At 53.0% G+C, this 14,146-nt stretch overlaps 2 protein-coding genes across 5 annotated transcripts in view; one reads left to right on the top strand and one right to left on the bottom strand.

Moving 5' to 3' along the window:
- Positions 1–4,217: 4,217 nt before the first annotated feature.
- Positions 4,218–6,675, bottom strand: LOC110260220 (gasdermin-D-like). Its single transcript, XM_021088925.2, has 3 exons — positions 6,148–6,675; positions 5,440–5,629; positions 4,218–4,569 (listed from the first exon to the last, which is right to left on the bottom strand). The coding sequence occupies exons 1-3, from the start codon at positions 6,362–6,364 to the stop codon at positions 4,302–4,304; spliced, it is 675 nt and encodes a 224-aa protein (XP_020944584.1). The 5' UTR covers positions 6,365–6,675; the 3' UTR covers positions 4,218–4,301.
- Positions 6,676–10,126: 3,451 nt separating this feature from the next.
- LOC102167986 (uncharacterized) overlaps positions 10,127–14,146 on the top strand; it is a 573,390-nt gene continuing 569,370 nt past the window's right edge. For all 4 annotated transcript variants that reach the window (XR_014843341.1, XR_014843342.1, XR_014843340.1 and 1 more), the window contains exons 1-2: positions 10,127–10,376; positions 10,911–11,063. The gene's annotated coding sequence lies outside the window, so the exon portion shown is untranslated. The remainder of the gene's footprint in view (positions 10,377–10,910; positions 11,064–14,146) is intronic.

Raw genomic sequence — 14,146 nt, forward strand, 5'->3', positions numbered from 1 at the left:
GTTCGGATTCAGTTATTCACTCAGGTTCAAGGTTTCCTGCCGTGGGCCCTGGTGCTGTTTGGTCCCTTCACCCTGAAGCCCTCAAAGTGAAACAGCAAGCGTGCCCCGTTCGCCCCCTCGTGGTCAAGCCCTGACGTGCAGGCATTTTTGGGAGGTTAACCTTTCATCTCATTTAAATCAGTTCACACTTTCCAACACTTTACAAAACATGGTATCGTTAAAAATGAGCATCCATTTTTTTCTTCCCTAAATCAAAAGTGCCGTATCTTTCCCCATGGCCCTGAATAGCCCTACCTTCTCCTTAGAGTCTGACCTCTGTCACAGCCTCAGCACAGACTCTGACCTCTGTCTCCAGTGTGACTCCCATCCTCGGCCCCACGGGGCGGTAGAGAGCGGCTTTGGGCTGGGCTGGCCTTGCCCCAGGAGCAGAGTCCACTGAGCCTCTGACCCTGTTTCTTCCAGGTGAGGAGCATCCTGGAGCCCAACTTCAGGAGCCGCTGCAGCCTTCCCTTCAGCCTGGAGCCCGAGCTCCTCGCCCAGCTGCATGGGGAAGGGGTGGCCATCACCTTTGCCCTGCTGGAGGAGTGTGGCCTGCGGGTGGAGCCCGGCAGCCCCAAGGTGACCTGGGACCTGGAGGCCAAGAAGCCCCTGTGTGCCCTGTAGGCGGCCCTCTCGGGGCTGCAGCAGCCCGTTGGGGCCTGAGCCCCCCCTGGGGCGTTCCATCCAGAGGCCTGGCCCCCCAGTCTATGCTATGAGCGTCGTGGGTGCTCAGGCACCCGAGGCCAAGCCTCTCTGTCCTTCCAGTTCAGGTGGGCAGGGACCAACGAAGACTCCAGGGGACGTGCAGGGGTGATGGGAACACTCTGCATCTTCTTTACGTATTTTTTAATGTTACTCAACGAATTTCTTACCTTTATAGCTGTACAATGGTCGTCACAACCCAAATTTATAGCATTTCCGTCCTAACTCCCCAGCACGTCCTCCCTCCCCCCGAACTGTCTCCTTTGGAAACCATAAGTTTTTCAAAGTCTGTGAGTCAGCATCTGTTCTGCAAAGAAGTTCACTGTGTCCTTTTTTCAGATTCCACATGTCCGTGAGAGCAGTGCATGTTGGTGTCTCACTGTATGGCTGACTTCCCTTTGCATGATAATGTCTAGGTCCATCCATGTTGCTAAAAATGCTGGTATTTCATTCCTTTTAATGGCTGAGTCGTATTCCATTGTGTATATGCACCACATCTTCTTGATCCACTCCTCTGTCGATGGACATTTAGGCTGTTTCCATGTCTTGGCTCTTGCAGATGGTGCTGCAATGAACCTTTGAGTACATGTGTCTTTTCGAGTCATGGTTTTCTCTGGATGGAGGCCCAGGAGTGGGATTGCTGGGAAACACCCTACATGGTGCTAGAGCTTTATGCATTTTGACGAACTCAACAAGTAGTATGCTGAAGAGTGAGGCTTTTACTGTACATAAATTTTACTTCAAAGAAATGTCAAGGAATATTGATCTCTAGTTAATAATTTGCTTTCTTTTCTTTTCTTTTTTTTGCCTTTTTTCTTTTTTAGGGCCGTAACTGCGGCATATGGAGGTTCCCAGGCTAAGGGTTGAATCGGAGCTACAGCTGCCAGCCTACAGCACAGCCCCAGCAACGCAGGATCTGAGCCGAGTCTGCGACCTACGCTACAGCTCACACCACCACCAGATCCTTAACCCACTGAGCAAGGCCAGGGATGGAACCCACATCCTCATGAATACTAGTCAGGTTCATTGCCACTGAGCCACAATGGGAACTCCTCTCTGCATTCTTGGGAAAACTTGTTACAGCTGTTTTTTTGAGTATAGCCGTCCTGCTGGGTATGAGTTGGTTTTTTTGTGGTTTTCATTTGCAGTTTGGGGATGGCTTATGACATTGAGTATCTTCTCCAAATCCCATTGCTCCTTCATATACTTTGGAATAATGTCTACTTGTGTCTTCTGCCCTTTTAAGGATGTGATGATGGTTTGACTATGTAGAGTCATGTAGAGCAACAGTGGGTCAGGGATCTGACTCAACCGGGTTGACGTTTCCGGCTCGTGCCCCTGGGTCCTGGCAGTGCTGTGCTTTGAGGAGCAGTGACTGGCAGTCAGGCCTTGGGGGGGGATCTGCTGGTAACCTTGGGGCATACTGCATTGGAAAAGTCTGTGAGATTTCCAGTGAGAGTGTCAAAGAGGTAGCTTGAAATAATGGTTTCGCAGCTGCGAAGTTGGTTTGATGGTGAGAGTTACTGCGCTATAAATGGTAACTGGAGGCATGGGCTTAGATGAGTAAGATGGGCTCCAGAGGCGGTTTGTGGAAGTATTGTTTCTTTCTTTCTTTTTCGTCCCCCTTTTTTTTTTTTCCGCTCTTAAGGGCCTCATGTGCGGCATATGGAAATTCCCAGGCTAGGGGTCAAGTGGGAGCTGCAGCTGTCAGCCTAAACCACAGCCACATCCACACCAGATCTGAGCTGCACCTGAAACCTACACCACAGCTCACGGCAACGCCAGATCCTTAACCCACTGATCGAGGCCTGGGGTCAAACTTGCATCCTCGTGGATACTGGTCGAGTTTGTTACCGCTGAGCCACAACGGGAGCTCCCGGAAGAATGGTTTCTGAGACTGAGTCTGAGGCTCCTCAGCCTTTGGGGGCAGTTGTAGAAGTTGAGCCAGGAAAGGAGACTAAGATAAGGTGGTCTGGTAGGCAGAATCTTTAGCCGTGGTCCCCAAGATCCCACGCCCTTGTCCCCAGGTCCTCTGACCTCACTCCTGTGATGGTGTGTTTTGCATGGCGCAGCTGGTCTTCAAGCACGGAGCTATCCTGATGGGTCTCACCTAATCAAATACGTCCCGAAAAGCAGGGAATTTCCTTCAGCCGATGTCAGAAGAATTCAGAGCAGTTCCCGGCATGAGATGGACTCCATGTGGCGGCGGGACCTCAGTCCTGCAGCCTCAAGGAGCTGGATTCTGCAGCAACCTGCACGAGCTGGGAAACAGATTCTTCCCAGAGCCTCCAGAACCTTGACTTAAGCCGTGTGAGACTCTCAGCAGAGACTGGGCCAGGCATGTCTGGAATTCTGATCTAGGGACCATGAAGTTAAGAGATAAATCTTGTTGTAAGTGGCGAAGCCTGTGCTATTTTGTTGAACAACAAGGGAAATTGCCACCGTTATGGAAGGAGTGGTTTTCTTTCTTCAATTTTTTTTTTTTGGGGGGTATCACTGATGTGCAGTGTGGTGTTAGCTTCACGTGTACGTGGAACGAGGGGTTTTCAGGGAGAAAATGGCTGAAAGATTTAAATGCCGCCGAGAAACAACAGCAACAACAGCAGCAATGAAAGGAAGTAAACATGCCCGTTGGAGCTGAAGACGTAGACGTCATTCGGAGAGTTCACAACATCTGTTTGTGTGGCAGGAAGCCCATCGCTGTGGGCCGAGGAGGATGGGAGGTGAATTCTTGGAGGTGGCAAGTGTGGACATGGCTCAAACTCCCTCCCTGCGGGCGGGGGACGGAGGTGGTTACAAGGCAGTTAAGTAACTCGAGGGGGTGATGAGGTTGGATGAGAGCTTGGTCTTCGTGTGCGTGTGATTACAAACTGATGGGAAGGAAGTTCCCGTTGTGGCGCAGCAGAAACGAATCCGACTAGGAACCATGAGATTGCGGGTTCGATCCCTGGCCTCGCTCAGTGGGCACTGCCAGGAGCTGTGTGTGGTGTAGTTTGCGGAGGCGGCTGGGATCTGGCGTTGCTGTGGCTGTGGTCTAGGCAGGCAGAAACAGCTCCGATTAGACCCCTAGCCTGGGAACCTCCATATGCCGCAAGTAGGGCCCTAAAAACAAACAAACAAACAAAACAAAACAAAACAAAACAAAACCCAAACTGATGGGAAATATCTGTAACGGGGGAGAGGTTGAAGGTACAGGTGAGAGGAGTTCCCGTCGTGGCACAGTGGTTGGTGAGTCTGACTGGGAACCATGAAGTTGCGGGTTGGATCCCTGACCTTGCTCAGTGGGTTGACGATCTGGCATTGCTGTGAGCTGTGGTGTGGGTTGCGGGCGGGGCTCGGATCCCGTGTTGCTGTGGCTCAGGCGTGGGCCAGCGGCTGCGAGGCCAGCCTGGGAGCCTCCTTATGCCGGGGGAGCGCCCAAGAAATGGCAAAAAGTCAAAAAGTCAAAAAAAAAAAAAAAAAAAAAAAGGACACTTCTCCAGGTGATTCTAATGCAGGGTTGAGAACCACGACACAAGACCCAAGCGCCCGGGAACTCCACTCCTGGTGCACGTGGGTCTTCAGTGGGGCAGCTCTTTGGCCGGCATTCGGGTGGCGGGGTGGGGCTCCTCGGTGGCTCTCAGCACCCCCGCACCCTGAATGTGGCCCCCCTGTACCTTGAGAAGGCCCAGCCCGAGGAAGGACAGCTGCCCTGCTCCCTCTGCTCCGCTGAGGCTCTGAAGCGTGGTGGCCTCCATAACCTCCACGGCCTCCGTCACCACGTACAGGCTCTCCCGCTTCTGGCTCAGCAGATCCCTGAGGAACAAGGGCCTCGGAGTCCTCAGTTTCCTGCGGGGGGGTGGGGATGGGGGGCGTGAGAGAAGAGGCAGACTGGTGGGGGGGTGTCTCCAGGGTCCCCAGGGGCCAGGGCCTTTTGAAGGAGGCAGCCTGGGGTCTGTGCGGGTGTAGGTGGCGGGAGGGGACAGCGGGCAGCTGGCCTGCTCGCAGGGACGGGAGTTCCTGGTCAGGTCGGGGAGGCTGGGAAGGGAGGGACTAAGGGAACTCCGAGACATCCGTGTCCCACAAGGTTTGAAACAGCCAAACCAGGGGCCCTCCTCGGGCTTTCCGCCAGCCCGACTGGGCAAAAGGCCCATGTCCCTTGGCTCATGTGGTGTTTACAATTTTTGAGATAATATTCAAACTGGTGGGTATCACCCCAAAACAAGAGACGATTTCTAACGTCCCTTGAAACCCAGTGCCACGGAGCGCACATTCCCGCCTGGCAACCGTCAGGTGCAGCTGAGCGGCAGCTGCGGGCTTCAGGCAGGCATGTGTGTCCCCTAGTTTGCCGCAGTCCCCGCCGCTCCCTGTGGCCTCACGCCTGGCAGCGACCACACTTCTGTTTCTTTTCCTGGCCTTAAAAGCACACTTCTGTTTCTTTTCTTGGCCTTAAAAGTTGAGATCCCCGACCTCACACGGGCCCTTCCCACCGCCCGCTGTCTCTTCCCTCGGCCTCTGGGTTCCTGCTCATCCCTGCTCATCCCCCATCCCAGCCCACCCCGTGCAATGGCCTCACTGGAGGCCTCAAGCTGGCAGGAGCCTCGGGCTTTGCTCTCCTGCCCCCCATGCTCCCCTCCAGCCCGGGCTGGGGGGTGGGGGACTCCACCTACAGAGAGGACAGCCCAGCCCGCCTGGTTGATGTGCCCTGGCAGCTCTTACCTCGTCTCCACCAGAGTCTCCCAGGTGCTGGGGGACACCCTGAGAGTCTGCACAGCCAGGGCAGAGCTGCGGGTCGCCACGCCGCCCCCGGTCACATTCCCCAGCAGCCCGCTGGTGCCCATGCTCATGGCCCCCATCATGGCTGCTGCCACCGTCTCCTGGATGTGGATGGGTTCACTCCGGCTCACCTCTGTGGGGACAGAGGTCCAGGCTGGAGTCAGGGAGGGAGGGAGGTGGGGATGAGCCTGGCTAAGCCTCAGCCTCGGGCTCCAGTTTGGCCTCCACCACTTAGTGGCTGGTGTGACCCTGTGCAAGAAGCCACTTAACGCTTGGTGCCTCAGTTTCCCCATCTGTAAAAGGGACAGAAGAAGGACAGGGTCTTCCCCCAAGGGTGGTTTTCAGCATTAACGGAGGAATTGCTGACGTGGCCCCTGGCACAGAGCAAGTGCTTTATCCATGCCAGCCACTGTGGCATCTAAAAGTATTATGACGATTACTCATCACACAGCGGGGACAGGAGGAAGAAAATGGCTCCTCCTTCCCCGACACGGAAGGCGCATGGTGCTTGGGGTGCCCACGGCGAGGCTCCAGGCCAGGCAGACCGGGGCTGGGGGTGTCCTCTGTGTGCCTGGGTGGCGGGTGTCAGCTTTCTCAGCCACGGGATCTGTCCCCTCTGCTCTGCCGCCTGCCAGCCCCGCCTGAAGATACCTGGGATGGGGGAGCCAGGCTCTAAGGCATCCATGAGGGAGAAGTCCGTGGCGATGAGGGGGTCCCAAGGGCAAAGGTGGTGCCTGTGCTTCTTCCTCACCAGGCAGAAGAGGCGCAGGTGCAGGGCACTGGCCAGGCTGTTCACAGGCACCAGTTCATCTTTCCTGCCCAGCTCTCTGACCAAGCTCTTGGTGTCCCTCGAGAACAGGGATGACATGTTCCTGGAGGGGTGAGAAGGGCGGGTGTCATCCGGGGCTGTGGATGGGGGGCCTCGGTGAAGGCTGCCAGCTGGCTGAGCTTCTAACACTGAGGATGGGGGGCCCTGGACAGACTGGGTTCTAAGGTCAGGACATAGGCGGGAATCACAGGTGGTCGAAACCCCTAGAACTACTCCTCCAATCACTCCCCACCTGCCTGCCTGGGACCCCAAGAAACGCCAGGACCAAGGACCCCTGGGTTTTAGATCAGCTGTTTCCTTGGGGGCATTACTCTGCGCCTTGGTTTCCTCATTTTCCAAGTGGAAGTTCGTACACATTTACATAAAATATTTATAGATTGCTATTACCTATAATAATACCTCCTCTGTGGGATTTGACCAGGACTAATGTGTTGTTTGTAAAGCACTTGGACCAGAGCTGGCTTATGCCCATAGGCTGTGACCCTTTGTGGTCTGGCCCCTCCTCCTTTTCCCAGTTGAGCCCCAGACACCCTCTTAAGAGGGGGCAAGGAAAGGGGATGGAGCGGGCCGGGAGCAGGGATTTCTCTCCTCTCCCTCCGCCTGACGCACAGAATTGGCTCTTTTCGCAGAGGCATCCAAGAGGGAACTCGAACTCCCCTCCCCCTCGCTCCCTCCCCCGGGGTTCCGCTCAGGCAGAGTTTTTTGTTCTTACTCCTTGATGTACCTGGACTTGGCAGTGGGCACCCTACTGCAGAGGGGGCCGGAGAGCCATAGAGGGTGTGTGAGCAGGGCAGCGACAGGGCACACCCGTGCGTGTTTCAGCAGCGGCGCCCAGGCGGCCGCGAGCACTGTCCAGTGTGGAAGGGGGAGCCGGGAGGAGCTGATACCTTTATCCGGGGGTGCGAAGGGCCTGTCTGGGGGCCGGGGGTAGGGAAGGAGGGAAGTGAGGGGCCCACTTCTCCACCAGGCATGGTGCCTAGGGTCCACAAAAAAGTTTTAATTTATTTAAAATCAGAAGAAGCTTTTCTCTCTAAGAAAACGTCATAGTACATAACTTGAGTATAGCTGTCTGTTTACCAACACGCTGAAGGCCAGAGAGAAACTTGCAGATGGTTGGGAGTGGGACAATACGGTCCTAAACGGTAACTTTGAACATTGTTGGAGGAAGGGGCCGGGAAAGGGGACCACGCGTTGGGGAAACGCGAGGCAAAGGAGTGGCCCCCGACGGCTCTGCGTTGGACCTGCAGGGGGCGCCAGAAGCACGAGGGCGACGAGGCCCTCGAGGCGGGTGGTGAGGAATTCGGGTTGGGACCGTTGAGAGGACACGCGCGGGGGGGGGGGGGCACAGCTTGAGGTTCGGGCTGCCGCAAGCGGGGACTCAGCCCCATGGCGCGCGAGGGAGACAGAGACGCGCTCTCCAAGGAAAGGGATCCGGAGCAGGGAAGGGCGGGGAGAGGGCGAGGGACCCGGGGCCAGACCGCCTCCGAGGGGCCGCGGGGGGCGCCCTCGCCCTCAACCCCAGCCATCGCTCCATCAATCACCCCAGTCCCTGGCCTCCCCAGTCTCTACCTGAGACTCCGGGCCGGCTGTCCCCCGGGCCGTGGTGGGATGCAAGGCCTGGCTCCCAGGCTGTGCCCCACGGAGGGACTCTCTTGGACCCTGCTTAGGGCCACAGGGTTGCCAGTCCTGTCCCTGCCCAAGGGTCGTGGCCCCTGGAGGGCGGGGTCTCTCACCCCTACCTCTGACCCTGACCCTGACTCGTGGTGGTTCTCCAGCTTTCAACAAGGGCGTTTAGACGTAGGCTAATATTTATGCTTTGTTTTCCTGTAGTTTAAAGAATCACATTGCCCCGAAAGGGTTTTTTTTACACCTCAGATAACCCCCCCCCCCCAGACACCACTTTGAACTCTCTTTGTTGCTTGTTTTTGTAACTAGCTGTTATCTTTCATTTTTAAAAGGCTGCAATGAGGTGTAATTCACACCCCATTCAATTCCTCCATTGAGAGTGTCCAATTCAACTGCTTTCAGGGTAGAGACAGAATTGTAGAGCCCTCGCATCAATCTTAGAGGACTATTGATGACCCCCTAAAACCACTCCCCCCAACTGGTGTACTTTTCGGATTTGCCTGTTGTAGTTATTTCATCTAAGTGGACCGATACAATATGCGGTCTCTTAAATAATAAGCTTACTCGGCTGTAGGCATTACGGGTGAGCTTACACCGGGGGAGGTGAGAATTTCCAGCCCCTCTTCCTCTACATCCATCACACACGAGCCCCATTCCTCATCTCTCAGTCGCGCAGCATCACAATTCTCTTTGTTCTTGCCTACGATTGTGACCATGTAAACTCTTCTAAGCTGTTCATAAACTGTAATTCTTTTTCCTTTCCTGTAGAATTTTGGTAGGGAAACTGAGCAGGGCCCTGTGGGCCTCCTGGGCACACAAGCATTTCTGTGCCCCCATGTCTTATTTTTGGAGAAGGGGCTTGGATTGGCCTCCCTGACCTTCCCGAGTTCCAAAAAGTTGTTAATTTGGGGGGGGGGATGTGGAGATGGGGAAGAGTCTTCTGGAGTCAATAGTGCAGCCTTGGGGGCAGGGTCCCGGCTCCTCCTCAGGGAACACCAATGGCAACTGGGTTCTTCTGCAGCATTAACCCCCCAACAAAGGGATGTTAATGGAGCAGCCTTCCTTCCGGAAGGATCACCAGCTTTGCAAAACATGGAAAGCCTGCATCTACCCCATCCTTCTCTGAGGCCCGATTTGTCACTCCCAAACTCCAAAACCAGCTCCCAATCCCTCCCCAAAGTGGGCCCCGTCTTTAAGGCCATAGACTGCTGTGGCCCCCTTTGCCCCGCAAACAATAAGGCATCTTTCTCTCCTTCACCCAAAACTCCACCTCCGCACTGTTCTCTTTGGCAGTGGCGGACAGAGGCCAGCTTTGGGCAACGATGGTTGCTCATTGTCCCTTTTTCGTTTCCTGTTCTGTTTTTTATGTATTTATGTCCCAATCCAAACGCTGCCAAATGCTTATGTCTCCTCCTCTCATGCCCAGATTCAGGGCATAATCTCTCCGGAGCCTTCCTTTCCGTTCAGAGGGCGCCGCCCTGCTCTGGTTCTCAGTGTCGTCCAGGGAGCCCCTTCTCTCTTCCACAGTAAACCTCCTTTCCCGGGGGCCAATGTCTGCCTTGTGTTTCCCTCTCTCACTTTGGTGTATCAAGTCCTTTACATCTTCTGAAGAGGGGAACACAGGCGGTAATTTATTTTATTTATTTTTTGCCCCCTCCCCCCTTTAAGGACCCCTCCCAAGGCATGTGGAGGTTCCCAGGCTAAGGGTCAAATCAGAGCTGTAGCTGCCGGCCTACACCACAGCCACAACAACGCAGGATCCGAGCCCCACCTGCAACCTACGTCTTACAGCTCATGGCAACAGCAGATCCTTAACCCACTGAGTGAGGCCGGGGATGGAACCCGCAACTTCAGGGTTCCTAGTCAGACTCGATTCTACTGTGACACGACAGGAACTCCAATTTTTTTTTTTAATATAGCATATATACTTCCTTCCTTCTGCATGGCCCTCCCAGTTGCTTTTTGTTTGGTCTTATCTCTTTCTCAGATGTCGAATGATGCTTGTCTGCACCCGTTTTGGAGCAGGGCATCAAAAATCAGATGGAAGCCCTAAGCAGGGTGGTGGTTATTAACAACGAGCTTCACTAGAGGGCAGTAGTGCTCAACTTGGTTGCCAATTAGAATCAGCTGGGGAGCGTTTGAACCCCCTCCCCCTCACTGCAAAACAATCAAATCAGAGTTGTCGCGGTGGGGCTCTGGCAGCAGCATTTTTAAAAGCAGACCCTTGATTTCCGTGTAGCCTCAAAGCCGAGAACCTGTGCCGTGCGTTTCCTTAGGGAAACTGAGGCCCTTATCAGGAGGTTTTTCTCTTAGGCTTAGTTCTCCCCAGGAAGAATCTTCTAGTCTCCTGCCTGCTACGGAAGCGCTGGGAGAAGGGAGTCAATTTGGAAAGACCACGGTTAACAACTCCCAGCTCGGAGAGAAGGTGGGGAAACAGGTGCGGGCTGTCATGGGAGGGCGAGGTGACGCGGAACTTTCTATGAGAGAAGGGCTCTCTCAGGGCCGTTCTGCGCCCCACCTGGGACCGAGGAGACTTCTGGAGCGTATCCTTTTGTCGTTTTGTGGGACGGAACGAGACAAGGGAGGACTGTTAAGCGCCCAGAGTTAATTATCACCCGCTAAACAAATCTAAAAACCCCAAGGGCCTGTCAACAGGGGAGAAAACAAAAAATATGAGTCACACAAGATCTTTGTGGGCTCTTAACCCAAGGGCATCATTTAAAAAAAAAAAAAAATCCTGTCCCTCATCTGCTTGGTTGAGACCTTGGAAAGGAGGGGAGATGGGATGGGGGAGGGGAGGGGAAGACTGACCGTGGCCTCTGGGAAGAGGGGCGCAGCACTGAACACCAGGCAGCGTCTGGGGGGGAGCACAGGGCTGGAAATGCCAATAACCACCCCTGTGGCTGGGTTTTCCCGAGGGAGGGCCTTGCCCTGGCCTGACTCTCCTCTTGTCCCCCAGGCAGCCAGGTGACCTCACTCCTGGAAGCTGGGACTCCTGAGCCCCTCCCCCAGCACAGACTGACCTCTCTGAAGACTCCTGTTCAGCAAATCCACACCCCCGGGACAACGTGTTGGAGACCAGGCCCGGCATCCAGGACTTCTCAGGCCCCAGGTGAGTCCTCTGCCTCCTCATGCCACGATGCGGTGGTCATAGGCCATAGAAACGGGCCCCAGGAGTTCCCGTCCTGGCACAGTGGAAACGAATCTGACTGGCATCCATGAGGACCCAAGTTCGATCCCTGGCCTTGCTCAGTGGGTTAAGGATCCGGGGTTGCCGTGAGCTGTGGTGTAGGCTGGCATCTGTAGCTTGGATTCGACCTGGGAACCTCCATATGCCGTGGGTTCAGCCCTAAAGAGAGAAAAGAAAAGAAATGGGCCCCAAATAATTTGCAGTGGAAGAAAAACAGGTCTCAGTTCAGGTGGTGGAGAAGAAGGAAAAACTTGGAGACCCCCTGTCTTTGTGCAGATAGAGGATTCTGACAGAGCCGCTGATGCTGAGGACGAGCAAGGTGAATAAGAAAGAGCATCTGTGCAAACCCCATAGGAAAGAAAGATGAGAATCTGTTCAGGTAGAACAGTGAGCTTAAAGCCAAGAACACAGGATTTAAATATCTTGTATTTCAGCAAAATAATCTCCATAAAGCAAAGCCTCAAAGATAAGATGAGGGGTTCCCACCATGATGCAGTGGGTTAAGAATCTGACTGCAGCGGCTCTGGTCGATGGGGAGGCGTGGGTTCGATCCCTGGGCCAGTGCAGTAGATTAAAGGATCCGGCATTGTTGTGGCTTGGATTCAGTCCATGGACCCAGGGAACTTCTGTATGCTGCCAGCGGGGCCGTAAAATTTAAAAAAAAGAAAAAAAGAGATGAAACAATAGAATTAAGTGAACAGGGAGATTGCAAAGCTAAGGCAGCAAATTGAATTTCAGAATGACAGTTTCTGAACTACTAAGTTAGAAAAGGAATAGATAGGGTTCCCATTGTGGCTCAGTGGTAACCAACCCAGCTAGCATCCATGAGGACACAGGTTTGATCCCTGCCCCGCTCAGTGGGTTAAGGATCCTGCATTGCCGTGAACTGTGGTGTTGGCCGAAGATGCAGCTCAGATCCCTCAGTGCTGTGGCTGTGGTGTAGGCCGGCAGCTGTAGCTCTGATTCCACCCCTAGCCTGGGAACCTCCATTTGCCACATGTTCGGCCTTAAAAAGGAAAAAAAAAAAAAAAAAGACAGAAAGAAAAATGAAAAGCAATGGAATTAAAGACAGAGGGAAGGCTGCCATGATCAGAGAAGGCGGAGGGGGAAGGGACAGATTATAGGGATCAGACAGAATGGGCTTGGAGGACCCACAGGACAGCGGGGGACTGAAGCAGAGAATGCATAACATGTTCACTGCTAGGAGCAAACCTTCCTTAAATGAAGAAAGAATTGACTCCCCAGCGCAAGAGGCACAGTCAGAAGAACTCTCGGGGCGACTGACGGACACACAGGTGTAATTCTGTGTGTGGGGCTAACTTTTCTTTGGAAACAAATTCCGGACATTCGAAAGCATTTCAAGAGTAAGAAAGGACTCTTGTTTTAAGTATTTTACCACATTTCCTTGGTCCCTTATTTCCTTATCCATCCATCGGTTTGCCTTATTTTCAGATGCATTTCAAAGTCCGTCACAGACCTCAGCACCCTTCACCTCGAACAGTGCAGAGTGTGTGTTCAGGAGAGTGCAGTGTGTGTTTACATTGCTTTGAAGTAAAATGAACATGCAGACAAGGGCGGGTTAATGCCCTGTCGAGACCAGCTCAGCGGAGGGGCTGAAGAACGGGTGCTGTGAAACTGAAGAAAAAAGTTAACAGAAAATAAGACACAGAGACATTAATATTTACTCAATGAATTTATTACATTTATAGTTGTACAATGATCCTCACAATCCAATTTTATAGGATTTCCATCCTGCAATCCCAGCGCATCCCCCACCTCCCTGAACTGTCTCCTTTGAAGTCTGTGAGTCAGTACCTGTTCTGCAAAGAAGTTCATTGTGTCCTTTTTTCAGATTCCCCATGTCAGTGAAAGCATTGGATGTTGGTGTGTCATTGTCTGCCTGACTTCCCTTAGCGTGATGATGTCTAGGTCCATCCATGTTGCTAAAAATGCCGGTATTGCGTTCCTCTTAACGCCTGCGTCCTATTCCACTGTGTATAGATGTACCACATCTTCTTGATCCACTCCTCTGTCGATGGACCTTTAGGCTGTTTCCGTGTCTTGGCTCTTGCAGATGGTGCTGCAGTGAACCTTGGAGCGCATGTGTCTTTGCGAGTCGTGGTTTTCTCTGGATAGATGCCCAGGAGTGGGCTTGCTGGATCAAATGGTAGTTCTATGTTTAGTTTTCTGAGGAATCTCCATACTGCTTTCCACAGTGGTTGCACCAATTGACAATCCCCCCAACAGTGTACTAGGGTTCCTTTTTCTCCACACCCTCTCCAGCACTTAGTGTTTGTGGACTTTTGGATGATGGCCGTTCTGGCTGGTGTAGATGGTACCTCATTGTGGTTTTTGATTTGCATTTCTCTAATAATGAGTGATGTTGAACTTTTTTTTTTTTTTTTTTTTTTTTTTGGTCTTCTTAGAGCCACACTCGTGGCACATGGAGGTTCCCAGGCTAGGGGGCAAATCAGAGCTGTAGCCGCTGGCCTATGCCACAGCAACACGGGATCTGAGCCAAGTCTGTGACCTACACCACAGCTCATGGCAACGTTGGATCCTTCACCCACTGAGCAAGGCCAGGGATCGAACCCACAACCTCATGGTTCCTCGTCGGATTTGTTTCTGCTATGCCACGACGGGAACTCCTTGAACATCTTTTCATGTGTTTTTTGGCCATCCGTATGCCTTCTTTGGAGAATCGTCTGTTTAGATCTTCTGCCCATTTTTTGATGGGGTTGTTTGTTTTTTTGGTATTGAGCGGAAAGAGGTATTTATAAATTTTGGAGATGAATCCCTTGTCAGTTGCTTCATTGGCAAATATTTTCTCCCATTCTGTGGGTTGTCTTTTCGTTTTGTTTAGGGTTTCCTTTGCTGTGCAGAAACTTTTAAGTTTAATTAGGTCTCTCTCTTTTCTTTCTTTTTTTTTTTTTTTCTATTTTTCGTCTTTTTGCCGTTTCTTGGGCCGCTCCCGCGGCATATGGAGGTCCCCAGGCTAGGGGTCT

Source organism: Sus scrofa, chromosome 4 (genome assembly GCF_054392235.1).
Source record: "Sus scrofa isolate SSC_HxYL_T2T_F1_AM1 chromosome 4, Sscrofa_HxYL_maternal_Yorkshire_Landrace_v2.0, whole genome shotgun sequence".
Taxonomy (NCBI): domain Eukaryota; kingdom Metazoa; phylum Chordata; class Mammalia; order Artiodactyla; family Suidae; genus Sus; species Sus scrofa.